General features: G+C 41.3%; 2 protein-coding genes across 8 annotated transcripts in view; one reads left to right on the forward strand and one right to left on the reverse strand.

Moving 5' to 3' along the window:
• MBTD1 (mbt domain containing 1) overlaps nt 1–12,417 on the reverse strand; it is a 35,443-nt gene extending 23,026 nt beyond the window's left edge. For 2 of the 7 annotated variants that reach the window (XR_014226961.1, XM_082293944.1), the window contains exons 1-5: nt 12,237–12,417; nt 4,542–4,743; nt 3,259–3,398; nt 2,571–2,685; nt 2,397–2,482 (exon numbers count right to left, since the gene is read on the reverse strand). Coding sequence is in view for 6 of the 7 variants with exons in the window: in XM_082293944.1 (XP_082150070.1) it covers nt 2,397–2,482; nt 2,571–2,685; nt 3,259–3,398; nt 4,542–4,743; nt 12,237–12,257 (564 nt within the window). In the remaining variant the exon portion in view is untranslated. Of the gene's footprint in view, nt 1–2,396; nt 2,483–2,570; nt 2,686–3,258; nt 3,399–4,541; nt 4,744–10,285; nt 10,475–10,830; nt 11,924–12,236 lie in introns of those variants that run through there. The other 5 variants (XM_082293948.1, XM_082293949.1, XM_082293947.1 and 2 more) reach the window with 5 other exon arrangements.
• Nucleotides 12,418–12,916: 499 nt separating this feature from the next.
• On the forward strand, nt 12,917–21,577 carry UTP18 (UTP18 small subunit processome component). The gene is made up of 14 exons (XM_082294027.1): nt 12,917–13,213; nt 13,356–13,483; nt 13,587–13,682; nt 14,397–14,476; nt 14,708–14,793; nt 15,366–15,491; nt 16,323–16,497; nt 16,819–16,919; nt 17,681–17,771; nt 18,089–18,212; nt 19,109–19,283; nt 20,014–20,156; nt 20,758–20,817; nt 21,434–21,577. The coding sequence occupies exons 1-13, from the start codon at nt 12,968–12,970 to the stop codon at nt 20,780–20,782; spliced, it is 1,596 nt and encodes a 531-aa protein (XP_082150153.1). The 5' UTR covers nt 12,917–12,967; the 3' UTR covers nt 20,783–20,817; nt 21,434–21,577.
• The last annotated feature ends 6,205 nt before the right edge of the window (nt 21,578–27,782 follow it).

A 27,782-nucleotide genomic window follows, 5' to 3' on the forward strand; every position in this document is an offset into this window, starting at 1 on the left:
TCAATGCAATTTGACCAAAAAAAAAAAAAAAGAGGAAAAAAAAAAAAAAAGAGGCTGCAAGGTGCACAAATGGGAATTCTGGCATTGTCATGGGCTTCCTGTAGGAAAGCATAAAACAAAGCAGTTCCCTACTTCTGTTTACTGAACTCTGAAGTCATGGGCATGGCCATATTATTGATACTGAATTTCATTAGTGTTACTCAAGTCTGGAATAAAGGTAACATGGAAGCACAAAAAGCACATCAAAATACTATGAAATTAATTATTATCATAAAGAGAGAGAACTTTCAAGATTTAGATACTTTAATTCTAAAGTGTAACTATTTTAAACTGAAGAAGAAATAAATCCCCAGGGGAAAAAAAAAAAAAACAAACAACAGAAAACCTGATGAGGGAAATCTACATCAGACCTGAGATACTAAAGTATGCCAGGTTATTAAAAAAATAATTAATAAGCCAAATCTCACATGTCATAATTCCCTTAAATTTTCTTTAATATTGATCCCAATGTTCCCTATCAAATATCCATACAGGTACACCCAGTATAACCAGTAAATTCGATGTATTTTATTGAATAATGAACTCAAGGGTAGATATGCCATGATTTTTCTGTCAAGTCAAAACTTTGGTCTTGACCAGAATAAGCTTTATATCTTCCATCACATACATACAGGCGTATGAAATCCATAATCTAGATGGTAAACAAACATCAACTAATAAAAACATTTACAAATCAAAGCAATACAGTACACAGAAAACAGCAATAATCTTTCCAGAAAGAAAAAAAGAATGTTGTTTAATTATCAGTGGAGAGTGGGACAAAGAAGGATCTAACAAGAGAGCACTGATGTGTTTTTCAGACTCTGACTGGTTTAAATAATGTACTTTTCAAAGAAATAATTACAGTAAAGTTAAAAGCAAATCATACCCTTATGACACTAACTCATATCCACCAAAGAAGTAGAAATCTCCAAAGAAAACTGTAGGATTTGCATTTCACTTGTATGAAAAAGGAAAATGAGGACAGAAAAGCAACAACTTTCAGGCTACTTGGTAGCACTGTTGCCATTATCTTGTGAAAATTTTCAAGGTACAACGTGCCCATGAGTGTGGTCTTGGTTCACATTACTGGGGCACTGTGCAGCTGAACAAATGAAGCAGTGAGAAGGGACCATACAACTCCTTTTAATAAAATGGAATGTTGGAGCATAATTTACAAGTGACCTGCAGCTGTCTCTAATTGAGGATGCCACCCATCCTGAGGCATTTGTTGGTACAATAGCACAGCCCCTGTTATCAAATGCTACTTTTTGATATGGACTTACGGAATCACTTATTACATGTACATAGCTGTGAAAGCCAAGTGCAAACATGCTGACTCGAGCACGTGGAATTTGATACAAATTCCCCAAGTTCTCCTAATGCAAGGCTCTGTTCTGGGAAGTAGCTGAGGCCTCTGAGCATAAAGGGTACTATTCACAAAGTGCCAACTGCCAGGAGCCCTCAACTCCCACTGGTTTATGAGCTGACAGGGCTCAGCAGGAATTCCTGAGCTGGAGAGAAAATATGTCTCTTCTCCCTCATGGACAACTTCCATGAAGCAAAATGTTTGTTTTGATGGTAACTTTCAGCACATAATTTTGAGCAAAACAAAAATTTTGTAACACAGAACACTTCAGTTTCTCAAATTAAAAAATATGCTGAGAAAACACCTTCTGTCCAAGCTTTTTCTTAAGAGACAGAAAGTACTGACAATATTTTAAACAATGCCTAATTATTGGAATTTTACAAACACATTAAAGACAGATGGTCCTAAATATTTTCCCCATCCTCCAATTTCCTCAGTCATTAAAGAATGTCTTTTTGTTTGAAACTTTTTAAACTAATACAAAGAAAACTAACTTTTTAAATTTCAGATTTCTAAACAGCCTTCATTTTGCCCCATACCAGACTACCTGGCAGCATGACTGACAGGGAGAGTCTGACTAAAAAGTAAGAAAGAAAGCCCCAAAACCAAATATGTAATGAAAAGATCAGTCCAACACAATGGAGCAAGCCTGATTTAATCTAAAAAGCTTTTTGTAACTGTTTTCAGTACAGCTTGACTTGGTTGGTTTGTTACTCTGCAGTACATGGGATAATTTTGTGACTTGAACACGAGAAAAACAATTCCCAAGTATTTAAGAGCCTTCCTTTTTGTTTATGAGAGTATATATATGATGAAAGTAACTGATGGCATCCAGAATGGTTTTAAAGGACAGATACATACTAACAGTTGTATTCCATAGATCATGAAAGATACTTGGATATGAATGTTTTGGAAAAATGAATTCAAGAACTCCCATGGAGTCACTCATACACACAGAGACAGAAAGCACAAACTGAGAAATACTCACATGTTTAAAGCAGGTAACAGGAGCTGCTGTAAAGCTATTACTATTGATGTAGTTACCCCAGCTGAAACCTTCCACAGGGACAGCTGCTAAGGAAAAGTTATTTTAGTTAGGAAGCTGCTAATGAGGCACAAATCTTTCACTATTTCTTTCTCAGCTCTGGTTATATGTTGTTACCTGCTTTTGTCTTTGCCTGGTTTTGTAAAGTTGCTTGGTACTGGGCATATGCTGCTAATTTAGCCACTAAGGGCTGTTTTTGTAGAACTTTAGCTTTCTTTGTCGGAGGTTTACCCTAAAAAAGACCAACAACCCAAGTAAATAACATATTTTCAAACTCTCATCACGAAATTTCCACAGGTCTGTAGCTATCTTTGGCAGATTTAAACTAAAATTAGAAGTACACAGAGGCTAAGTATCACACAACAACATGTGTTACAAAATAAATTTAAAAACCAGTAGTAAGGAATGTCCAAAAGATGGGGTTTGTACTACTATTCCAACTTGAACAGCATTATAGGTTCACTGTTGTTTACCTGAAAAAAAGATATCTCTTAAAAGCAAGTCAAAAGGAAGAACTTTTAATCTAACTTATAGCAATGCAATCTCTTGGCATTTATTGCAATGAATTTGAGACAGGGTATAATGATATTTCTTGACAATTCTCTATCTTTTCTTGAACACTATAAAAACGCCTGAGTGATCATTCAATTAATATTTTAAGTGAACAGACATATCACTATTTTGCAGCTCTACAAAGAAAACCCTCAAACCCAAGAAACTTATCTTAAAACATGCAGCCATCTGTACAAAAGCCCAATTTCAGCACGCAGACGACAGAAAGGATGTAAAAAAACGGTGTCTGTACCGCTACCTGAAGCCTGGCCAGAATGCTGGCCTTCTTGGAGTTGGAGGAGTAGCTTCTGGAGCACGACACGCTGCAGAAGCGCTTGGTTTTAGAGTAAAAAGCGTCCCGGACGCCAACCATCCCACACATCTCACATGTAGCTAATCAGAGGAGAGAAAAAAATCCCCAAAATGTTAAGAGCGTAGTTAAAAAATCACAGTAAGAATTCAGAATGATGAAGACAGAATTAAGGTGCTGGAAGTGGCACCATCAAATGGTATCTGAGGGTTTGATCCCAAAGAGAATTGCACAGGAGAATAATTTAAAATTTAGAACACCACCACTGATGTCAGTGAAATGCCAGGAACCTCAAGTTCACTGGTGAAACAGTGCCTCTTTCTGCTCCCTATTAATTTCACCCCTGGTGCAAATGAACGATCCAGCTAAAGCAGCTCAAGCCAATTTCTGGTTTTTCACTGTTCTCAAGGAAACATCTGCTTTGAATCTGGGCCTGCCAATCTTGATTTCCTCTAAATATTTAACACTTCCAACCTGAAATAAAACCAGATCTCTTGTTTGATTCATAAATTAGTATATCCCAAGTATCCCAGCCCACGAAAGTTTTCTTCTGGCTGGAATCATGTTTCAGAGGTGGACAGCATCACCCACAGTGCTTTCCACGATGAGTAAGACTTAGAGACCAACTAATGCCAGTGAGACAATACCAAAATTCTGCCCAGAGAGAGCTCTACACTAACCACTAGGATTTCACAAAGAATGTTTTTCCCTGATAACAAAAGAAATTTAGATTTATTTTCCTAGTATCCTCCAGCTCACAGCTAGTGAGGAGTGAACAGGTATACACTAACAGGTTTTACACAGTAGCAGTAATTAAGTTTTCCTAGAATAGGAAGAAATATATTTAAACATATTGTGTATGTAATAAAGGGCAGAGACAAGGCATGCCTGGCAGAGAATACACTGACGTTGTCCTCAAAGCTCCAAGAACAAAACCAATGCACATGAGAACGCACACATGCATGTGCAGATAGACACAACACATTTGAGAGGAGGGCAGATGTTCCCATACTATTTCTTCCCTGTCAGTAGGATTCAAACCCTCTCTTACTTCAGTTTAGCAGAACCCAAACAATTCCCCCTCCCAAAACCAACCAACCCAAACCCTTCAGCTGCTCTGGTCCCTTTTCAGTTGGGACCAACATTCAGGATTGGACCCTCACAACCCAGCACAGGCTAAATCCCATCAATATCCAACTCCTTGCACTCACACAGCACATACTTACCCATGCCAGATTTGCCATCTGGATAAGTATAAACTTGCCCATTGTTCTTGATAATTGGGAGACTGGATGGCAAAGGAGCAACCTCCTCCTCACTCTCATCTGAACTGGAGCTGCTGCTGGTGTCCTCACTACAACTATCATAACCGTCAAACATCCCGAACGAGTCTCGGCGTTTCCTTTCCACTTGGGAACTATGCTCTGTCTAAAAATTAAAAATAACCAAAAACAAAAAAACCAAAGAATATCAGAATGTTCTGAATACAAAGATTTCAAAGTCAAGCTTACAAAGTTTCACAGGTCAGTCTTCAATAGCAGATATTCTAAGGCACTGATGTATCAGCACAGACATGAGCCATGTATTGCCAATTACATGAGCATTGGTATAATCAAAACTGGCCAATTTTTGGTATTGTGATATACAGGAAGAAAAAAACATCTATCTCATGATCCACTGAGAATACACAGGAGCCGTCCACACATTTAATTTCCTTGGTATCTTCAGAGTGCATTAAGCCTGATGCGCTGAACACTGACAGCCACAGGGATCTTATATGCAAATCAGCACATTCCAGATGGCTGCAGCCAATTCTACTAAAATTCATTCATTTGAGAAAGCTGGGCAGAGAAGACAGTTCAACCAAGAGGTCACTTATACCACAGGAGCAGGAATGAGAGGCTCTCTGCTCTCATTGGCTTGTGGGGTTATCCATAAATCACTCAGCTCCCCTATGAGTCCATGACTCCCGTGTGAAGCAGGAACACCTCTTCAGCTCACAGGGCTGTTCTGAGGATTAATACATTAACCATTATGAAGAGCTCAGTTACTATGGCAATAGGGTCTGTACAAATGCTGAAAGATAGAAAGGTGACTAATTTGACACTGTCATATACAAAAAACTTGTTACATAATAGTTTTTCTATAATCAAAAAATCTGAAGTAGGATAAAACCACACAATTTTGAAGAAGGCATGACAGCTAAGCAATTTCCAGCATCGACATTAAAGAAGAAAGAGATTAACTGATGTACTTTTTCTGAGGCACATCCACCACATGCATTTTGATACAGTGACACTTTTTACTTTATTGATATCTTACACAGCTCTATTGAAACAAGGCTACTCCTATGTGAGCTGCCCTCATTAAGGGGAAAAAAGTTTCAAATTATTTCCAAAAATCTTACACAGTATTTACTAAGTTTGAGAGGAAATAACTACAGAGAAAACAAAGACATTCTACAATAGAAGCACAAGTTAGGGGAATGAAGTACAGACAAGGAAACACAAGAAAAATTAAGAAAGCCTTTCCCTCAACTTCCTTTTCCAAGAGCTAATTTTATTTAAAAGTCAGAGTAGACAGAAAAATAATGTGATTGGGCTTTTCCTTCTTAAACTGCATTTGGATTCATAGCCTCAAGATCTCATCACAATTCCCCAAATCTCTTTCCTAGAGTGCATGCCTGAACATCTTTATTGTTAGATCTCATTCAAGCCTTTTTCTACCATGCTATCCCTTTATTATATTATATTCTCCTTTTCAATCTGAATAAATCCTATTATGAAAGAATTTCCTAATAGCTACAAGGAAAAACTGATTTCCACACTGACCCAATCCTAGCGTGTAATTATTAAAAAAAAAATCCTCAAAAAACCCAGTAAGTACAAAAGGTTATGCAATAATGCAAACACATTTAACACACTTACAGTAGCTCTGAAACAAAACAACAAAAAAAGTCAGTGTAATGTTAATTACGAATATTCTCAGAAAAAAAAAAATTAGAATTGTATTAAACCAAATGAAATTTAGGATAGGGCATAACCTGACAACTTCCTGAAGGCGCTGACACCGGCAATCAGGGCGCCTGTGGGATTGTCAGAGGAAACACTGAGCAGACAAAGCCCAGCCCTGACCCATGCTGGCAGCAGTGTCACCTGTCCCATCTGCCACCACCATGCACCACCAGTGACTTGTTTGTGCATGCACGTGTGTGCAGCTTAAGGCAGAAGTTGAGCACAACGTTGCCATGGATACAGTATCCTGCCAACACTGCCAGGAATTTTCAGAGCAGAAGATGAAAACTAGTAATCTTCCTCAAGATTTCAGGAGCTCCTTAACATCTCCCACCGTTTAAGTTCTCTTGACCACAGACTCTGCTAAGATATAAAGTGTGATTCCATAGGAACCATTCCCAGCAGTACTACCAGAGCACTGTGATGCTTAGAAGGTTTTAAGGACAGACAACTCGTGGTGTTTCAGAGCCCAGGGAAGGATCTCCCTCTTCATGCCCTCATCCTCCCTAAGTCAGCCGTTCTGATTTCACTAAATTAGGGCATCATCCCACACCAAGGTGTGATTCTATGGCTTCAGCCCTCTTATGGAAGCTGCAGTACAAGCCATTCTCAGGGCACCCCCTTCCCACTCCAGTCTGGAGATCCCTGGACCTACAGGGCAGCAGCTCTGCTCAGTGCTCTGCTGGCAGAAGTCTGAAATGCTGTCACAGCTCAGAAAGAATTGAAGTGCAGCCCATTCCCAGTCCCTCCAGCTCCCCATGCCAGCTCTGCTCCCACTGCCAGGGAAGGTGGAAGAAGAACCAGGCAGCTGGGGGCAAGGTGAAGGACCAGAGGCTGGAGCATGGGGTAAGGTGACCACCACAGCAGTGCACCTGGCTCTTTTTGTTGTTCTTTTGCATAACTTCCATTTAGAACCTCAATATTACTGGTAGGTTTTCTTCGCCAAAATATCCACAGATGAGAAGGAAAATAGTTTCCCTTTGTAAATGGAAAGTTGGGCGCTCAATTAGGAAAAATCGTTCTTCAGCATTATACAATTTCAAAAGTAGCAATCATCAAGTTTTTGAGCTTAACTACACTGTCAAAACAAATCTCATATATCACCTTTCCATTTACTTAATATTCATCCAAATGGTTCCAATTCAGAATTTTTGAACATCAAATTTGCAATTCAAATCAGCATCTTTGCTTACCATTTTAAAATAATACTGTAGTTTTTATAAAACATTTGTATCCCAGCTTTTGCCTGAAGACAACCATATTTGCCAGATAAGTTATGCAAGACATGCTTAATGTTAATTTACAGTTATTACCTGGATTGCAATTGGGGAAACCACTCAAAATGTTTTGTGAGATTTCAAAAAGGCAGAGATTGCAGGAAAAAAAAAACCAAAATACTTTGTACACAAAAGTAGGTGAAAGTTAGGGAAGATGATATACAAATAACTATGCTGGAATTTTCTTAGAGCAGATCAAAACACTTCTATTTTGATAATAAACACCACAAAGGTTCTTTTTAACCCATATTGAAACACAGCATTTATAGAAATAAGTGAATATAAGGAAGCTTTGATAACCCTTCCTGCAGAATTTGGATACACAAAAGAATAGGAGCTCTAACATCTGAAAGTGAAAAATGTTAGGGCATTGCTCTGAATTCAAAGGTTAAAGACACATCCTTACAAAAAGGACAATGTATGTCTCAAACAGAACTATAAACAAGATAAAGCAGCTGCTCTGGTACAGCAGCAGCCTGCAATTCCTGCTGAGTTCTTGCTGACTGGTTGCATCTTTTTCTTTTGAAAATTAAGTACAAAATTTGCCCATTCCTGATTTTCTAGGGCCTCAACCTTTTTCCAGAAGCTCTCAACCATCTCACCAACACTTCCTGAAGTGTTGGTGGCCTCTAATACACTATGGTGAGCTTCATCAGAGATGCCAGGAACTTGGAACCATCTACTTTATGCACACATTCTCTGTCCCTGGGTTGTTATGCTTCCCATCTTCGAAAAAGGCAAAAGGAGGACCCAGGAAGTGACAGGTCAAAGCACCTCATCTTACTCCTTGTGAGGTGATGGAACAAGCAATGTTGGAAGTAATTTCTAGGCATGTGAAGGACACGCAATTCTTGCCGAGTCCTTTTAGGCTCCACAGCCAACAGCAACACTTTGTCTATCTTGAAGCAGCACCTCCCCAAGCAGCTGCAGGGCCTTCGGTTCAAAAACAGGCGTGCAAAAAACCAACAATGACAAACCCTCAAATCAACATCAAGCCAGTTTCCTACTCTTCAAAGCTGGACTTAGCACTAAAAATCATGCTGAGGAGGTTGTCTTTTCCTCAAAACACAACCAGTGTTCACCTGCTAACAAACCAGGGAACAACCTCCTGCCTATCCACAGAAACTGCTTGGAGCAGGAGCCTGGCTTGCTATAAAACAGAACCTTGCAGCTGGTTAATGCCAAAAGAGCAGCAGCTTGAGTAACTACTCCACTAATAGAGTCTATCTGTACATTAAGCAGAAGCAATGCACAAACAAAAGAACAAGACAAACTTTCAGGCATTCTGGCTAAGGCTTATTTTCCTAATAAGATTACTGGTTCCTCAACAGAGGCTTTTAGTCAGAGCACTGTGAAGGGTAGGGTGAACAGCATTGGCAAATTACCCCATACTATTTGCTCGGGGGCTTTTCTTGCATACTTTTCTTTATAGGAGGGATGGGTGGAGAAAGGAACTCTTAAGAACTGCTTTCTTATTCTGCCCAACTTCCCATTTTCCTGTTCTTCCCCTCCTCCCTGTGAGTACTTGGCAACAGAGTATTTTTAAGAAATACTTTTAATTAAGCATTACATAAGGCAAATGGTATGATAAAAGAATATAGTTAAGGAAATAGGTTTCCCTGAGAGCAGGAAGGCAACTCTAAACAAATAAGAAAATAACCAGTTTCTCACTCTTAACATACATTTTTATATATATATATATATATACACACACTGAAGTTGATCAACACATTATAGCATACATTCTTTGAGTGTAATAACTATTCTTACAACAAAAAATTGGGCACAAAGGGTGAGCAATTCAAGGCCAAAACAAAAACCATTTCATGTTAATTAGACATCAAACACTTACTCAGGAAATGGCTTTAGTGGCTTGATGAAAACCATGCTCAAGCATTGGCAAAATTTATGCAAAAGAGTTTTGAAGGTAAAAACTTGAAAGAAAGACACCCTATTATTATGTAACCAAACCTCTTGCACCCAGGTAAGTGCATCTAGCCACAGGAGGAGGATCCAAAACAGCCACAGAAAGGTTTCAAACCACTCCAAATTGTTGTTGTTACTACTGAATTCAATCTGGGGCTTGATTTCAGGATGGCAGCAATTTGGAGCTTGGAGTACAAGAGCTGTAGCTCAGCAAAGGCCCAGCAGCACCTGAACAGAGGCATTGCTTCCTATATTCAGCTCCAACCCCCCCAAACAGGACAGAACCATGGAGGGATGGGATCTGAGGCCAACGTCAACAATGAGGTCACCACAACCTTCAAGCCAAGGGGCTGTTGTAAGACAGATTTACTTTAATCACATATCCTTAATGCATCTAAGGGTATTTCCAAGTTAGACTTAAATTTGATGCAGAGGTTTTGTTTTCAAAAGTTCATTGATGCTTTATGCTACAAACTTAGTTTCAGCTCTGGATGTTTAGGAAACACTACAATAGAACTAATTTATTACAATTCTTCTGAATTTACACTAGAACAGTAGCTTGTCCCTGTGGAACTGAAGCCTAATTGTGCTTCAGAACATGATCAAAAAAGAAAATTCAAACATGGTACCAATTTAAAGAAAACATACTTTCAGCTTTAATTCAAAACAAACAAAATCTCCCAAAGCTAAACATCTTGGGATTCCTGGAAATCAGAACCAACCAAACTTACTTTTTTTATATAAACAACTCACCTCTATCTGGAAATGTGCCTTCCACTCTTATTATAAGTAAAATCTCTGCTGGAAAATTACAGAAATGTTTTTTCCTGTCTCTTCATTTGCTATGTATGACAGCATTTTGTCTGAAGCCAGTTTCTGCTGTTTGCCAATGGTTTTGTCCATAGCCTCTTCCCCAGGGGGTTTCACACAAGAGGGAAGACTCTTTCATAAAAAAATATATCACATTAGCAGGAAATTTTGGAGGAGGGTGTGATGATTAATATGTGAAATATCTGAATTTTGAGAAAACTAAAAATCCGTTACAAACTCCATTATGTTTCTACAAAGCCTTACAGGAGTATCTCGATGAGGCAAATATTTCACTTTAAACACTGTGTTACCATTAAGAAAACTAACAAAAAAAACCCCCAGACCCAAATAAAATAATAAATTTAAATGTAAAACACCCCAAAACCACCACCAACCCAAAATCAAAGTCTTCAGCACCTGAATTCATTCCACGTGCTCAGAGCCAGGTTCAGCAAATGATCCCACATGCCCAGAGTGTACCAACTTACCTGAGAAATGAAGGAATGCAGTAGAGGTTTGCAGAAGATATCAAAAGCCTTGCAAAATTAAATCAAATTTTAGAAGGTAAGAGAAATCAAAGCAAATGAGAGGGAACTTTTGTGCATGTTATCACTGCTGCCAGAGGCACCTCGCTCTTTTAGGAACAATTAAGAGAATTCTTACTTCCAGTTTGCAATCCTTCTGCACATGCACAAGCCCACATGCTCTCAAGAACAACACCTAAACTATTCCTGGGAGACAAGATCCCTCTGCATAGTTCCCTACAGCCTACGTTACACACTTCCACAAAACGATGCCTAGGCTGAAGGAATGAGTAAAGACAACTGACCTGCCAAGTTTTACTGCCTTTTTAAGGGAACATATTGTTTTAGTTCTCATTAAATACTCCAGATTAGACTCTCATAGCCTTAGTCCACTCCTTTTAAGTCAAAATCAAGATGTTGAATACAATAAATAGGTAAATGTGGCTCCTCAAACCTGCCAAATAATTTTAATTTAAAATGCAGAAGATTGCCCTGCAGCTTTCAGTTTTGACTTGGTCTAGATGTGAAAAATCACAGCAGTTGCCAGCCACATTTTAAAATAAATTGCTTTTTCACACACAAAAGTTTTTACCGTAGTCAGCATACGCTTTGAAGTAGGACTTTTAATTTTTAAAGCCACGCCGGGCAGAAATTGCTACACTTTCAAATATTTCCAGCAACAACCTGAAAGTGAAACTGGTTTCACGAGTTTACTGTTCCTTACAAAGAGAACAAAGTAACAATACCAGAAGTCATAAAAATTGCACGGGAAGGGGGGAAGTGGCCGCAAAGAATCCAAAACTTTTGAGGTGCTGTTATTAAAGAAAACTCCCCAGCGCTTAACACGAGCATGCTGGACAACTGAACTTTAAAGGCTGGAACTACAGGAGGAAGTTGCTGAAACCCGGCACTACAGCGGAGCAGAGGGAGAAGCGGATCCGAGCGCACCCTGGAGAAGCTGAAACTTTTTTCCGAGGCAGGAGAAAGGAGGGGAAAGGACAAAACCCGCCCCTGCACAGCCGGGCCGCAACAAAGGGGTCCCGCCGTGCCGCCCCCACGTGCCTCGGCCAGATTCCCCCGCCGCTCCCCGGGACCCTCCGCGAGCAGCAGCGCCCCAGGGAGCGCCGGCCCGGCCCCGGGAGCCCCCGCCCCGGGCGGGCACAAACCCCCGCACCCCGCGGGGCCGCCCCCGCAACACCCGGGGGTGTCCCCGGCTCCCTCCCACGCGCTGCGGGGCCGCCTCCCCCCGCACGGGCACCGGGGCTCGCTCCGCTCCCGGCCCCGGCTGAGCCCGCGCCGCTCCCCGCCTCAGGCGCTGGGGGTCTCGCGGGGCCGCCGCGGCCGCGCCTCCCGCGGGCTCCGGTACTCACCAGCTCCTTTGTGTTTTCCATCAGGCCCTCATGGGCAGGAGCCGCCCGCTGCCTCTGCGCGCTCGCCCCAGGGGCTCAGGCGCTGCGGGTGCCCGCGGTCGGGGCCGGACCCGGCGGGGCGGGGGCGGCCCGGGCGGTTCAGCCGCTCCAAGCGCCGGAGACCGACCGGGACCGACCGCGGCCGCCGGGACATCAACAACACGAGCGCGCGGCTGCGCAGGCGCGGACACGCCCCCGCCGGGCCCAGGCTGCGCGGGGCGGCCCCTCCGCCATGTCCCCCCACTCCGGGCGAAAACACTCGTTACCGGGGGGGAGCGCCCCGCGCCCAGGCGGGGACTGCGGGGATAAGAACAGCCATGTCCGCCAGCGAGTGCCGGTGCGCGCGGGATGTCCCGGTGAGGGGCCGATGAGCAGCCGGTGAGAGACGCGTGTTTCCTCACGGGGGCGTCCCCCCCCGCGCGCTCGCAATGGAGTGGCCCAGACGTGGCCGCGTCACGTGGAACTCCGGGTGGGCGGGGGGGGTGGGGGCAAAGGGAGGCAAAGAAAGGAGTCACGTGACTGCGCCTCGGCGCCGGGGGCGGGGCCTGGTCACGGGGCGGGGGCGGGGCGGAGGCGCGAGCCTATCGCGGGCGGGGGCGGGGCCGGGCGGGGTCACGTGACCGGGCGCACGTGTTCCGGTTCCGGGTCTGGTGCGGGGTCCGGGCGCGGCGAAAGCGGCGAAAGCGCCCGGAATGAAGGCGGCGAAGAAAGCGGCGAAATTGCCCAAAGCGGCCAAAATGACGAAACCGAAGCGGATGGTGAAGCGGCGCCCGGCTGTGGCGGATCAGGCAGCGGCCGAGGCGGCGCGGCGCGCCCGCCACCTGAAGGCGCTGAGCTGCGTGTCGGGCGCCGAGCGGGAGCTGGAGGAGCTGGTATTCGGGGACAGCCTCAACGTGGAGGAGGACGAGCTGCTGCGGCGCCTGGCCGGGCCCCGGCGGGTACGGCACATCACCCTCCGGCCCTGCCCCACCCAGCAGCGGCGGCGGCCCCGGGCGGGGCTCGGTGCTCGGTGCGGCCCCCCCGCTGCCCCCCGGCTCCGGGCCGTGTCCCCGCTCACACGGCCCGTTCGGTTGTTTTCAGGTTACTGCTGCAGAGGGTAAAGGCCTCCAGGAGGAGTCCAGCGATTCGGAGGTGGAAAATGAAGCGAAAGGTGACTTACTGCCCAAAAAGCCAGCCTGGGTGGATGAGGATGATGAAGCCGAGGAAAAGTAAGTTCAGACTGGGTGGTGGGAATGGCATCTTACGCTTGGGAGTGACTGAAGTGGCCTTGGTTTGAACGATCTTTGTGTTCTGTCTGTTCTTCCCCTCTAGTGTTGATATGACCCATAAGTACAGGAAAGATTTCATGAAAAGTGATGCCGAGACAACGCTTACTAAGAAAAAGCTGAAGAAAAGACTTGAGGAACAGTGAGTTTCATTAATGTTTTTGTGGCTGACTTTATTGAGGTGGGATCATTGACCTCCTGGTGGGTGCCAGGAGGATGGTGTCAGACTCTTTTCAGTGGTGCCCAGCACAGGATGAGGGGCTGTGACCATACATTAAAACACAAAATGTTTCTTTCCATGGAGGGTGACACAGCACTGGAACAGCTGCCCAGGGAGGGTGTGGAGTCTCTGGAGACATTCCAAACACACCTGGACATGTTCCTGTGTCACCTGCTCCAGATGACCCTGCTTTGTGGTGGGGGGGTTGGCCTGGGTGATCTCCAGAGTCCAGAGGGTTGATCTCCCTTCCAACCCCACAATTTTGTGAGCTAAAATAACATTTATGTGCTATTCAAAGTCACTTTTCTCTAGCCACTGTGCTCATGTGGCTTCTTTAAAGCCAGTGCTTCCTGCAGTATTTGCAGTGTTTTTAAATAAAATGTGCATTAGCATTGTCTAGACTAGTTTGTTTAATACTTGTATTAGTCAAAGTGCACAATAATTTGTCTTCTAGGGAGTTATACAAGAAACAGTGACATCTTAATTTTTTTTTTTAAATTAAAAGCTTGCCTTGTGTTCTAAGTGCAAGTAATCCTGCAAAATTCTGACTGCTTCTTCTAAGTACTTAATTCATAGAAGGAAATTACTGTTTCACAACAGTTATGTGTTTTTTCTCTTTCCCCTTTTTCTTGCAAGGTTTCAGCAAGCCATGGGAGGAGTTCCTGCCTGGGCTGATCTAGAAAACAGGAAGAAATCCAAAAGGACTTTGAGTGATAGTAAATATGTCCAATACTATTCTGATAAGTGTTTCTGTGATTCCTTGTTCAGCTTGCTAGAAAAGAATTACTTTTGATGTCTTCTCAGTTTCAGTAGTGTGACAATATGCTGGATAAGTCAGCTTTACTCCTTCAGTGTGCTTTAATTTAATTTGTTTCAGTGAGGAATGTGTTGATTTTGCTGTGGATGTTTGTGCAATTAGCTGTTTCCATGTGCTTTGGTTTAATGAGGTGACAGTGATGAAGATGATGATCTGCTACGCAGGACTGGCAATTACATCACGAGCTCGGAGTCTCTGCCAAGAGGGATTTTAAAGGTAAGGACAAACCTTATTTTTCCACTTCAATTGGACTTAGGTGCACACTTTGACTCTGGTTGTGTATAAAATTAGTGATTCTGTGAATTTGTTTCTGCAAGTAGAAGCTCTAGAGGATATAAAAATTGAATAGTTCATGTGAAAGCATGAAACAATAAACTGAGGTGGATTGTTTGACATAGAATTTCCTGCACTCTAAACAGCATCTTGTAATAGGATTTTAATTTCTGCAGAGAAGGATGGAATTCTCCCACAGCTTTGAAGCTACTGAAATGGTCTTTAAGAAGACAGCCTTAAATGAGTATTTCTCACACTATCTCCTACAGCTATCTCAGATGAGTCAGAATGCAGCTGGTTTTACACTCAGTTTTAAAGCCAGTAGAAAGGCTGGTGAGTTCAGCCTGTGTTTGCACTGGAGCAGCTCCCTGAACTGGCTGTGTGTGCTCTGCTCACCTCATGCTGCACAAAAGTTCATCACCAGGCTTGAGGTCTTGTAGCGTAAAGAGTAATTGGTTTTTTATTCAGCACAAGTGATTGTTGGGATTGTTTTAACTGTCTGATCTGTGTTGTAGATGAGCACCTGCCTTCCTGCAAACCAGGAACGTTTTGCCAATGGAAAACTGGTGACAGTGCAGTTTCATCCTTCAGCTCAAGTGGTGATGACAGCTGGGCATGATCGCTCTGTGTCCCTCTTCCAGGTGAAGAACTTCAGTCTGTACTCTGCAAATGTTACACAGAACCTTTTTTTTTGAGTGTACATGAAATAGCCTGGAGTGGTAGACCTTGTTTTTTCTCTTCCTCTGCACACTGGGTGTAATGTCTGTGGTTACAATTGAGATTCCTTGGTTAAAGGCATCTCAGAAGGAATTTCTATCTGTGACTTCACACCGAGCACATGCAGAGTACTGGCAAACATAGTTGTACCAGAGTTTTTAGCTGAAGATTTGTGTTTAAAAACGTTTGGTTTGAAGGTGTGCAGTGATGAGGACTAAGGAGGTTTTTTGTTCCTAAGTTGTTTGGAGAACCTGTAGTGGAGCAAGCTGGCCACTTTGCTTTAAGACTGTAAAATTGCTGTGCTGCAGCAGGAAGGTGCTCATCCTGAGACACTGCCCTGCTCCTCTGAAAATTAAAGATCCTAATGTTATTTAGGAACTTTTAGCATGGCCCAGTATCAGTGAAATGGTCAGACACAAGTGGAACGTGATATTCCCACAGGGCTGCAAGAAACCCCAAATCAAAGCAGATGTTTCTGTTTAGAAAAAGCACAACAGAAGTGATGATTTGAACAAAGCATGGGCAAGATGAGGAAGGGCACGAGGTGTGAGGTGTATCAGAAAGGCAGGGAGTGCCTCTTACATGAGGTGAGGAGCTAAGAACCACGTCATTTGTAGGAGAGAGGAAGAGTTCACTGCTTCACAGTGGTCTTACTACTTAAGTCTCAGCTGAGTAGTTGATATGATTTTTCTCTGTAAAAGTATTTGATATATTCCTCAATATGACAACCTGGTTTGTTACTTTCTTTTTTGAAGGTGGACGGTATAAGGAACCCAAAAATACAGAGCATCTATTTAGAGAGTTTTCCAATTTATAAGGCTCGTTTCAGCATGGATGGAGAGCAAGTTATAGCCACTGGCACTCACCACAGTATGTTCTTTGTGTATGACATGATGGCTGGGAGTATCATCCCTATCCCAAAAGTACGAGGTATGTTTTGCAGCTCTGAGTGTCCAGGCACAGTTCAAGCTGTCCCAAATAAAGATGGCACATGAATTTGCTTTAAAAGGAAGTGCAGTGAGTTGGAGGTTGTATTTTTAACCTGTCTTCAAAGAACTAAAGTACCTTGAGGGTTAATTTGTCTGGGATATTAATTATCACACAGGAGCAAGGTTGAGTTCAGCTTCACTGTGACAGCATATTGCAGAAATGAAAAGCTGAAGTGGAGTCAGGTCTTAGTCATCCTACCTCTAAATGTTGAGGTCAAAGAATAAATTACACCAATTTCAAGTTTCAAATCTCTTTTTAAAGGTGTGGAGGAAAAATTTCTCAGAAACTTCGAGCTCTCTCCAGATGGATCATTTATGCTGCTAATTGGAACTTCAGGTTACCTTCACTTGCTGTCCATGAAGGTACTTTCTCTGCGTGGTTCATGTAGCTTCATTTTCCTTGGCACCTTTTCCCTTTTGAATCTGCTTTTGTCTCATCTGCAAGGCAATCTAACTTTCAGCTGAAGCCAAGGTATGACACATACTGTGACAGCCCTCAAAAATGTGCTGCTGAATCAACCCACTGCAGCTTTAGGGAATTATTTTGGGCTCTCTGAGACTTTGTTCTGCAGCTCCGTGGGGCTGGTGGAGCTCAGGGCAGTTCCATGGGGTTTTCAGCTGTAAGATGTCATATGTCAGTGTTGTATTTCAGCTGCTTGCATGAGCACTGTGCTGGCAAAAGGAATGGAAACAGCATGGGAACAGGCACCTGGGGATAGAATATAGGACTGCTTTTTTGGGAGTCATGCTAGTGCATGCTGTTGTACCCTGTTCATGAATCATGCCAAATACTGATTCATAATGCATAGAGCAATCTTTCAGCTGAATTTTAAAATGCCATATGATGGCAGCTGGATTTGTTTTAAACTTTCACAGGGAAAAATGCTTTTAAAGGAGAAAGTTCAGTTCTGTTGTATAACTCAGGCCCTTCAGTGAGGGAGCAAACAAGTGATTGTTGATCCAGCTGTAGCTGGACTCAGGAGCTTGTGCTCTGCTCTGCAGGCACTGAAAACGTTGGTGCTGTTCTCTGAATGTCAGCTAACTTAAGATTTTTGTGGGACAGGAAACAACTTTCCTATAGATTTTTGGTAGAATCTCTGTCACCATTGTTCTCCATCCTACAGACAAAAGAACTGATCAGCACTATGAAGGTGAATGGAAGGTGCACTGCCTCTGCTTTCACCCCAGACAGCAGTAAAATATACAGCTATTCAAGTGAGTATTCCAACAGCTCCAATCATAATTCCATTTAAATTGCATGAGTTCTTAGAAGTCACTTACCGTTTTAGAAAAATAATTTAAAAAATTATGCCAGTATCTCACCTAAAAACACAACTAAGTGATCAATCATTAAAGAATGGAGTTAACTATTTTAGTATGCCTTTAATTGTTGGGGTTTTTTAAAAATATCCTATATTTGATAGTTGTAAATGAGCTTCTAGTTGTCATCTAATTAAATTTATTTTAGCAAAATAGACCAACGAAGTGATGTGTATATGTGGTTTCTCTAATATCCTTCATTCTGTAATCAGAGGAAGGTGAAGTTTTCATTTGGGATGTGAGAAGCAGAAAATGTCTACACAAATTTGAAGATGAAGGTTCTTTGGAAGGAAAGTGCATTGCTGTTTCAAAAAATAACCAGTATGTGGCATGTGGGTAAGTGACTGACAGCTTTGGCAGCTTCTCGTGCTCTCATTTTGAAGCTCTTCAGTGAACTCATGGGTGTCTGGTGAGAGTGTAGGAACATGGTTTGGTTCTAATAAGCTTAGAATAGACATAAATAGATGAATATTCCCTATTTTATGATAATAATTTACTTTTTTTTCTGTGTAAATATAAAATACCATAGTACACTTAAAACAATAGGAGTGATACTGGTGTTGGTATTGCCATGTATGGGTCCAGCAGTTAATTTTGAAATCACACTGACAGAAATTACGAATTCTGTAATAGGAATGTTGGTTCAGGGTCTTCTCCATTTTCTAATTCTCTTCCCTGTACTCTGAATTTGTTTCCTGAAAGGCAACATGTTAGCCTTTCAGAAGGGGCTTCAACTCAAAGCCACAGGCTGAAACTGTTTCTCCAAATACATTTATTGAGATGCAGTTTCAGCCAGTGTCTGGATTCTTTTAAATGAGAATAGCAAATAAATACAGGAGTATTTTCCTAGCTCACTGCAGAAGAGGATTTTTAAGTGAGCTTATGCTACAGTTACAAAAAACCCCCCACAATAAAAAACTTGAAGTTATTTCAGAACATTTTGATACCAAACTCTCCTTGCTTTGAATTCACGTGGTAAGAGATGGGCTCATCAGAGTTGAGTCTCTTAATATATAAGTAAAAAGAAAACCCAAATCAGCAAAAACCTAAACCCCTCCACTAAATACTGTTATAAATTCCAAAGGAAAATCAAGCTCCAAACAAAATATTATTACAAACTCTACTAACTAATTGGAAATTACATCTTCTGGTGAGTAGTGGCTATAGATAACAAGGTAATATGTACTGAAATGTCACTTTTTGGTATAATCTTTGTTCATTTTATTCTTTAGTTCATCTTCTGGAGTTGTAAATTTATACACTACTGATACTTGCCTCAAAGAAAACCGCCCTAAACCAGTTAAAGCCATAATGAACCTTGTTACTTCTGCCACCTGTGTGACCTTCAATCCCACCACTGAGATTTTGGCAGTGGCTTCCCGTGACACTGATGAGGCTGTCAAATTGGTAGGTTCAGCTTCTTTATTGCAATATTTCTTTTATATCTTGATTAAAATACTGCTGGTGACGTAATAAAACTGAAAGGAAGCAGATACAGATACTGTATAAGGTGCTGGACCAACCAGATCTGGACATGGCCAAGACTCTGCATTTACAAGAATATAATTGTATTTTCTTTAGTAAAGTTGCTCTGAAAATAACATTTTGTAGTTTAGTTAACCTTTTAACCTTTTTAAAGTGCCTTCTAAAATGTCTGGAAGTGTTCAAGGCCAGGTTGGACAGGGCTTGGAGCAACCTGGTCTAATGGAAGGTGTCCCTGCCCATGGCAGGGGGTTGGAACTGGATGAAAACTTTAAGGTTCCTTCTAACCCAACCAGTCTGTGGTTCTATTTCAGTGCTGTAAATATAACTCAGCAACAAATGTGAGTTTTCAGTAGCTGGTAACTGAAACCATCTTAGTAGGGTTTTTTTTTCTTGCCAGCCTTATCAGAATTCTTGCCAACAGTGGAACTGTTGAACTATTCTGAGGATTTGTAGGCCCAAGAATTGCAATAATTGGTTCCATGGTGTGTTCCCTGCTCCTTTTCTCCAGTAGAATTCTATATATGGAGTCATGTAGGGTAGGAATATAACTGAACATTTGAACTTAACATTGACCTTCAATTATAGATTCGTAATTTAATTTCATTTTTAGTGGTTTTTTTCTAATTTTAAATTCTGACCTATTTCTCAATAGGTGCACCTTCCTTCATACACTGTATTCTCAAACTTCCCAGTGTTCAGGAGAAAACAGATTTATCTTACTCAATCTATGGACTTCTCTCCCAGAAGTGGATATTTCTCTGTAGCAAATAACAAAGGCAAAGCTTTGTTATTTAGGTACGTACTAAATTAGGTCCATTAATCCCAGATAACATCTGTGTTCTGTAAGATGGGGCCCTGACTAAGTGATAAGGTTTAACTTCCTGATCTGAATTTCACCTGATGAGTTATTGGAGTGTGGAGCTGGCTTTCCCTGCTGGAGAACAACCCTTGTTTATTGTCTGATTATGAAATACACCCTGTTTCCATGCTTTTTTATTTTCCTCCCCTGCTGGTGTGGTCAGGGGTGAGGAGTAGTGCTAATCTAGGCAGGAATATTTATTTTATTTCAACTCATAACTTCATGATGCTTGAAAAACTGCTTATTTTTAAGATGAGATTTTAATGATTTACCAAGACTGACAGGGAAAATTTCTAGAAATATTCCTAAATGTGAATAAATCTTGTGATTTGTCCTTTATGTGAACTTGAACTGCATATTATAATGGCACTTAAGTAATTCTAGCAGGTGGATGTTTGCTGTCTTTGTTTCAAAGCTCCATGTTTCAGATTAGCTAAGGATACTCAGTGACACTGCTGAAGAGCTGTTGTTTTTTTGTGTTGCCCCCTCAAGAGGTTACTGAGAAGTTTTAAATCTCTCAATTTCTTTTTTCTTTAGGCTGAAACATTATTCATCCTTCTAAAAGAAGATACAGGAGAAAATGAACCAGTAACTGAGGTGAAAATAGCACTAGAGCTGTTCACAATATTGGCTTGAGGAGCCTCAAAATTTTCATGTTGCTGCCTCCACTTCTTTACAGATGGCAGGAAGAATTTCTTAGCCCTGTGTGATCTGTCCTGCCTGGGTCACTTGTGGGCTGGAGTAGGACTGGCCTTGTCATTCTCAGCTTTTCTGATAATGAAGCAAGTTGATAGTTCAACTAAAAACTGCTGTCAGCATGACTGAGCTGAATATATTTAAATCAAACTCAGCAATGTTGATAAGCAGCTGCAGGCTGGCAGGTCCTTGGCTTGATCCTGTTCTGGTGTCTTGTGAGCCTACACAAGTCTGCATCATTTCAAATTACCATTACATGAATTACTGAAGTTTGAAGCATAGTTTGTGTGTAGATAGGATTTTATTGTGCACTTAAACATCTTCTTGGGAAACTGGAAAAACCTGTAGCCTTGATAGTAATACAGTAGATTGACAAAAACTGTGTTAATGAGGGGAGGCTGAACTTGTTCAGACTGGAAGCAGCTCTGACTGCTGCATGTTAAGCTTGCATAGAATTTTGTGATGGCTCAGTGTTTGGAAAATACTAACAAAATTCTCTCTACTGGTCTTTCCCCAGGTGTTGTAACCTGCAGATACAAGGATGCTGACAAAATCAAAACTTTTTTTTATTTTTATTGTATATGGAAGCTACAAAATAGTAATAGAATGTATGTATTTTAAAATTTTGTTTGTTTTTTAAAATAAATATACCTGGTTAAGTTTCCAGGCAACTTGTTTCAATTTATTCCAATGCTTTGTGTAAGCTCACAAGTAAGATTTTATTGCTTGGCACTCAAGCTGGTGTCTTCCAGAAGTGCTTAAATGTCTTAATTATTATAAGCATGAGAAATATTCCAGTGCTGAAACAGAAATTTTGTGTAAACTGACCTCTGCTCCATGCATTTATTAGCAGGAGCTTTTCCATCAGCCTGCTTCACTTGAGGCTGGGTTGGAAACAGCATTTTGCTGCCTGGAGGAGCCCATTCCCCTGAGACCCTGTTGATGTTGGTGTTGCAGCTCAGCCCAACTTCCCAGCTGGAGCTTCAAGGTGCCCTAAAGCAAGAAGTGAAAAAACCCCACCCCCATTTATGCTTTCCTGCCTCCTGTATCACCCAAACAACTGCATCTAACATGGGTTTAATTCTTAAGGAAGACCCCAGTCTTATCTTTCTGTGAAAGCAAAGAATCTTGAGTATCACATGATTTTTAAATCAGTGGTGAAACTGTAATGCCATCAGGGTCCCCCAGCAGGGACTGGGGTACAGCTGCTGCTGCTGCTTCATCTGCTGCCAAATCCTGCACCTCTTCTCTCTTCCTGATGTGGCTACCTCATTCTGCTTAAATTCATGAAAAAAAAGGTTGGTTAGGAACCTGCTACAGTGAAACCCTGCTTTGAGAATAAATTGTGAGTCATGTCTGACCCCTTCCCACAATGGAGCTTTGTGGGCAGTAACAGCACCAGTCAAGGTGCTCCAGTAACCAGCACTGAGGTCATTTCACTTTCAGTGAAAGTGGCATCCCAGAAAATGTACTCTGAGCATGAGAAAAATGTAATTCTATAACCATGTCAAAAATTTTGACTATAGGAGCATGTTGATAAATTCTTGTCATGCTGTTTAAAAAGTAAACTATCATATGTTTAGATATTATAAGTCTTTGCAATGGTTTTGCCAGTGATTCATTGTAAAATGAGAATTTAAATTCACAAATCTTGGAAAAAGCAGGGTATGCTCTGGAGGTGTTAAATTGAGTACACTCTTTAATCTAAACCTAAACTAAAGACCCTAGGATGGAAGAGTAAAATTAAATCATAAGCACACTGTATTAAGATGCTTGCTGTAGGTTTCTTCTGTTATAAACAAATCTGGCTAAAATCTATTTGGGACTGAGTCCTGAATTTCAGAAATCCAGGTGCTGGAAGTGGTTTCTGACTTCACTAGAGGGCAGCTCAGCATCACTTACAGAACATTTAGCTGTTGGATGGTATTGACCAGATTGTCCTGAGACAGCTCTGCTGATGGGAGATGGTTTGCTTGTGGTTAGCAAGCAATTCTCTTTTTTCATCATCTCTGTATCTCATCATTAAGTAAAATTAAGTAGTGTGATTTCACCCATAAAATTATTTAATATTTTCAAATGAAAGATTTCTAAAGAGGTAAATTTTGCCTGTTACCAAATCTCACTGAAGTGGCTGTGAAGGGTTTTAATGCTATTTAATCTACATGTCCTGAGACTGTTCCACTCTTTGCACAGTATGTGCTTCTCCAATTTACCCATTTGAAAACAAAATGCCCAAATCCAGTGATTCAAAGCTATACAGCAAGTCACTGGCAGGTCTGGGGTTAGAATTTGGGAATTACTGGGTCCTGGACTTGTTTAGTTTGCCTAAACACAACGAATTTCTGCTGGTTTTCCTTGCTCATCTTGCTGACCTCTGTTTGTAAGAGGTCCAGACTGGATGGAGCAGGGGAGTAAATGGAAAAGGTGTCATAAAACTGAGGTTCTGTTTACTTTTGTATCACTGGAAATAGCTTCAAATAGTGGCAGAAAGAAAGAAAAAGTTAAACATTTTTTGCAAAATATATGATGCAAGTTACAAATTTTAGGCTGCTGAGTTACTGCACTGCAGGAAAGTTTAAGCTTTGAACAAAATAACTTCTTGCTGCTGCATTTTTGTCTTCTGGAAAACACAGCTTATTGCCCCATCCAATATCAAACAGGGAAGACTTTTGCTCTGAGAAATAAAGGAGACCTCAAGGTACCAGTTGCATTCTGTAATAGGTTTTGAGCAATGACACTTTCATGTACTGAGCAGGTCTTAAAAGTTGGATGATAGGAAGAAGCTGAAACTGCTACTTGTGTGTCTGGGGATATTTATTTGGAAAGGGGCGAATTACTGTTAAGTATACACTTTGCAGTACTCTCATTCTGAAAAGATCAGCTCTTTGTCAGTTTGCCATGTGTTAAGAGTACTTAAGCTTCTGACCTATTTAAAACCTCTGTGTTTAATTCCTTTTTTCCTAGCATGGCTTTTTTCCCCAGCACTGCTAAGCTCAAGTTCTTTTAATGAATTATTTCTCTGCTTTTCCTCTCCTTCCATTCTCCTTGGCAAAATAAATTTTATTGATGTAGCCCATGAAATATTTATCATGGCAGCCTTTCCCCTCCAGGCTGTGATCTTGTCTGATTTTGCAAGCTAAAGAGAATTAGGCTGGTTGGTGCTTAGAAAAGGAAACCTCCAAGAAAAAAAACCTGTCTAGATGTTAGAGTAACACTGGGTATTTAGAAAATTATTGGGTTTGCAACTCTTGTCTGTCTTGAATTTGCTATTTGACCCTGCACCTGTCCACGAGCTGTGTTTGTGGTACAAGTTTAGCAAATTCTTGAAGGACTGAATGTTTTTTTTTTCTCTCATGTCTCATTCAATATCCAAGATTGCTGCTCTCAAAATTATTGGGGAAGTTGTGGTTCTGTAAATCTCTTCCATGTGGAACTGTTTCAACTGCTACATGATTTTTCCAACTGCTTGCTGATCAGACAGCAAATTAGGTTCTCTCTGTGGATATGCTGAACCTATCCATGGGCTGTGACAGTCATGGCACACCTTGGAAAGGAGTTAGTTTCCTGCCAAGAGATCTTCTCAAAGTATTGCAAGGCCTTTGGTGACCCTCTAAATTCCCTTTTGTGCTCTAATTTGTTATATCTACTGGGAGGATGCAGAATTCTTCTGGAGGGTGTCTGAAATCAGTCTGTCCAATCCCTCTGGGGGTCTCTCAGACACCCAAACACCTGCACTGATTCTCCCACTGAATCCTGGTGTGTTTGTGCTGCATTTCCCTTGGACAAACAGCAGCAGCACTTACTGACACCTTGCTGTGTTTGCTTCGATTTCTTCTGTTGAAACTATGGAACAAAAATTGTTTTTTTCTGGAACAAAGCATCTCTTGGGTACTTGGACATTTTTGTCCCCTGTTGTGTCACAGTGAGATGGCAATACCTATTCTAGAGCACTAACAGAGGCAGCTGCTCCTGTGTATTTTCTTCCTGTTATTAAAACCATGCAAGTTATACATCTGATTAAATTGCTTTGAGACCCCTTAACCTGAATGAAGTCTTATAAGCTGATCAGGCACTTGGAAGTGGCTGCAATATGGTTTTCATAACAGAGATTGAAATTGTGCCGGAGATCTGAGTCTTCAGAGTGTTGTATTTTGCACGTAAGATTTCCTGCCATGGGAGACCTCATTTTGTCTGTGCAGTATTGAATGTCTTCTAATGCTTAAACAGCTTGGAGGAAGAGTTGAAGCAGAGGGGAGGTGGGAAAGGTGATGCAGGAGCCTTGGCTTTAGTTCCTCTCCGTTGATCTCCTCCTGCCTTGCCAGAAGGTCAGGGATCTGTATTTGTAATGGATTTTTTTGGAATTCTGTTGTGTTTTCAGTCAGTTTTCACCGAATTGGGACTGACTTAAGAAATTCAGCACAGTGAGATGTTTTTTAAGATGTACATGGCTGGAGACTGGGGGGAAGTGGATCTTCAGCCAAGGATCTTTGAAGATACATCCATTTTATGAAGGCTGAGTTACTTGTCTGCAAATCCTGATGCAGTGTAGTGTTTAAGGGTCTGTACCCCATGTTTTAACACAAAGGCTTTTTATTCCTTTGTAATCTTTGTTTTAAGTTTTTAATGCATATTTCAAAGTTATGGAAGAGATAAGGTGTTTTGAGTATTTACAATTCAAAAAAATTTTCAAAAACTTGTGTAGTCACTCAAAACTTGGAAACCTGCTTTTCATGAGATGGTTTCAGTTACTTGCTGAAAAACTATTCTCCCTGCTATACTGGGAGGAATTGCATTAAGAATTAATTAATTATGCCATGCTTTGGAGTTTTTTCCCCGGTAGCTTCTCTAATGAACACATTGCAGCAGCAAGAGCTTGTTCTGACTCTAACTGTACTCAGTGGCTGCATTTTCCTTCCTTGGAGAATGTTGTCCTTCATTTATACAAACGTGTTCCACATGACAGCAGTCACAGCCATGCCTATGTGTGCTCCAGCAGGCTGGGATACCACACAAACTACCTTTTTCTGCACACAGGGATCAAATTCTGGAGAAACCCAGCTCAATTTGTAGAAGAAGCAGTTTCTTCACAGATTGCAAGATATGAGCTGGATTGTAGAAATAAAAATTATGCCCCGTGTGCACAGATTCCTTGTGTGGCTTCTGCAGAATATTGAATTTGTGCTGCCAAGAGTAATTCATAATGAAATACAAGTATCTGTTACCCTGTGGGATGGTTGTTACCATGCTGTCCTGGCTGCATAATGCTTCAGTTCAACAAGGGAAGGCTAGAGGGAAGATTACTACACTGTGAGATGAAGTGATTGCAATTTGAGAATGAATGGGAAGGTCTTTGATAATAGGAAATTCAAGGTTACATTTAATTGAGGACAGCCAAGAAGTGGTCGGGTACGTGCCACAGCAAAATGACACGGGATCCATGAATATGAGACAAATTCCTGGGAGTTAATTTTGTATGAAACAGCCATTATTGCTCATAAAAATATTTATGTCTATATTAACACAAACTAGTCTTTCATCTGCATAAATTTGTCTAGTGGAGCCAGGCCCCCAAGCAGTTTGTAGCAACTACAGCAGAATCCATGGGCTGTCAGTTCTCAGCCCATGTTGTGCTGCAGAATTTCAGCTGTGTTCTACACCACGCTGAGATGAAGCTATGCAATGAAGTGCTATGTGCCAATTAATGTTAATTACTGTAAAAGTTTGAGTATTATGGACAGATACTTGGCAAAATTTAAGCAAATCTCTAATAAAGTTTTCTATCTTGAAAAAAAAAAAATAGGAACATTGTTTGACAGAACCATGTTGATTTTCTATCCCCAAATTTGTCTTGGCCTGTTGTAACTGGATGAAATGACTTATTCAAGCATAATTGTGGGAATGAATAGAGGCTGTACTTGGGATCCCTCAAGTGTGCAGGTTTCACTTACAGAAAAAGCCAAGATTGAATGCTGTTTCCAGCTGAGTGGAAAAGTCTTCTTTTGTGACTCTTATTCCTGGTTTAAGTGATGTGTGACATCAGCCCTGGTAGCAAATGGCTTACTCTAAAGATACTGAGGAATTCAGCAATGCAGAGATTATAATGGGGTCAATCAAAAGTTTTAAATTTTACAGTTAAACTTCCCAAACAGACATATGTAACTTTGGGGTTAGTCTAAGCTCTTGGAGATTTGAAAACCTGTTTGAAATTCAGGACTATATATCAAACTATTGTAGGATGGGGATTATGTATTTTACTTTCTTCTAGCTTTTGAAAAAAATGCTGCAGCTTCACACTTCTCCCCTCAGAGGCTGTGAAGCTGAATCTGTGCTGCTCACATTCCTCAAGTTGTTTACATAAAAGTCAGGATAGGCACAGACAAAGAAAGGTGCAGGTGGCTGTGATTTGAAAAAAACCCCAGTGTTTTGTTTAAAACATCCTTTTGTAATGTCCATTAATGCAATGGCCATTTGTATTTACTGCAGGTGCAATGTCCACTTGATTGTCTTAAGGTGAAGGCTGTACCTAACTCATGTCTGTGTCCTGGAGCCCAGCAGGGCAAAGTTAAAATGTTCCTGTGTTGTTGGATTGTTATCATCTGTACCTGCAGAGCCTTCAGTGTGGGGCTCCAGAAGGGCTTTGTCAAGGCAAGGATGTAATTTAATTATATTACATAGTAAGTAATACTAGGCTCATCTCAGAGGTGAAATAAATTACCTAAAATGAATCAGAAATGGAATTTCAGTTTATTTTCTTGATTTCCTGTCACTTTTTAAAAAAACACTACTAGATTGCTTGTCTCTCTGAAGGCTGTGCCTTGTTCTGCTCTTGCATGCACGCCTGCTATTTTCTTCTCTATTGATTTGCA

This window comes from Coloeus monedula (genome assembly GCF_965178545.1).
Source record: "Coloeus monedula genome assembly, chromosome: 19".
NCBI lineage: Eukaryota > Metazoa > Chordata > Aves > Passeriformes > Corvidae > Coloeus > Coloeus monedula.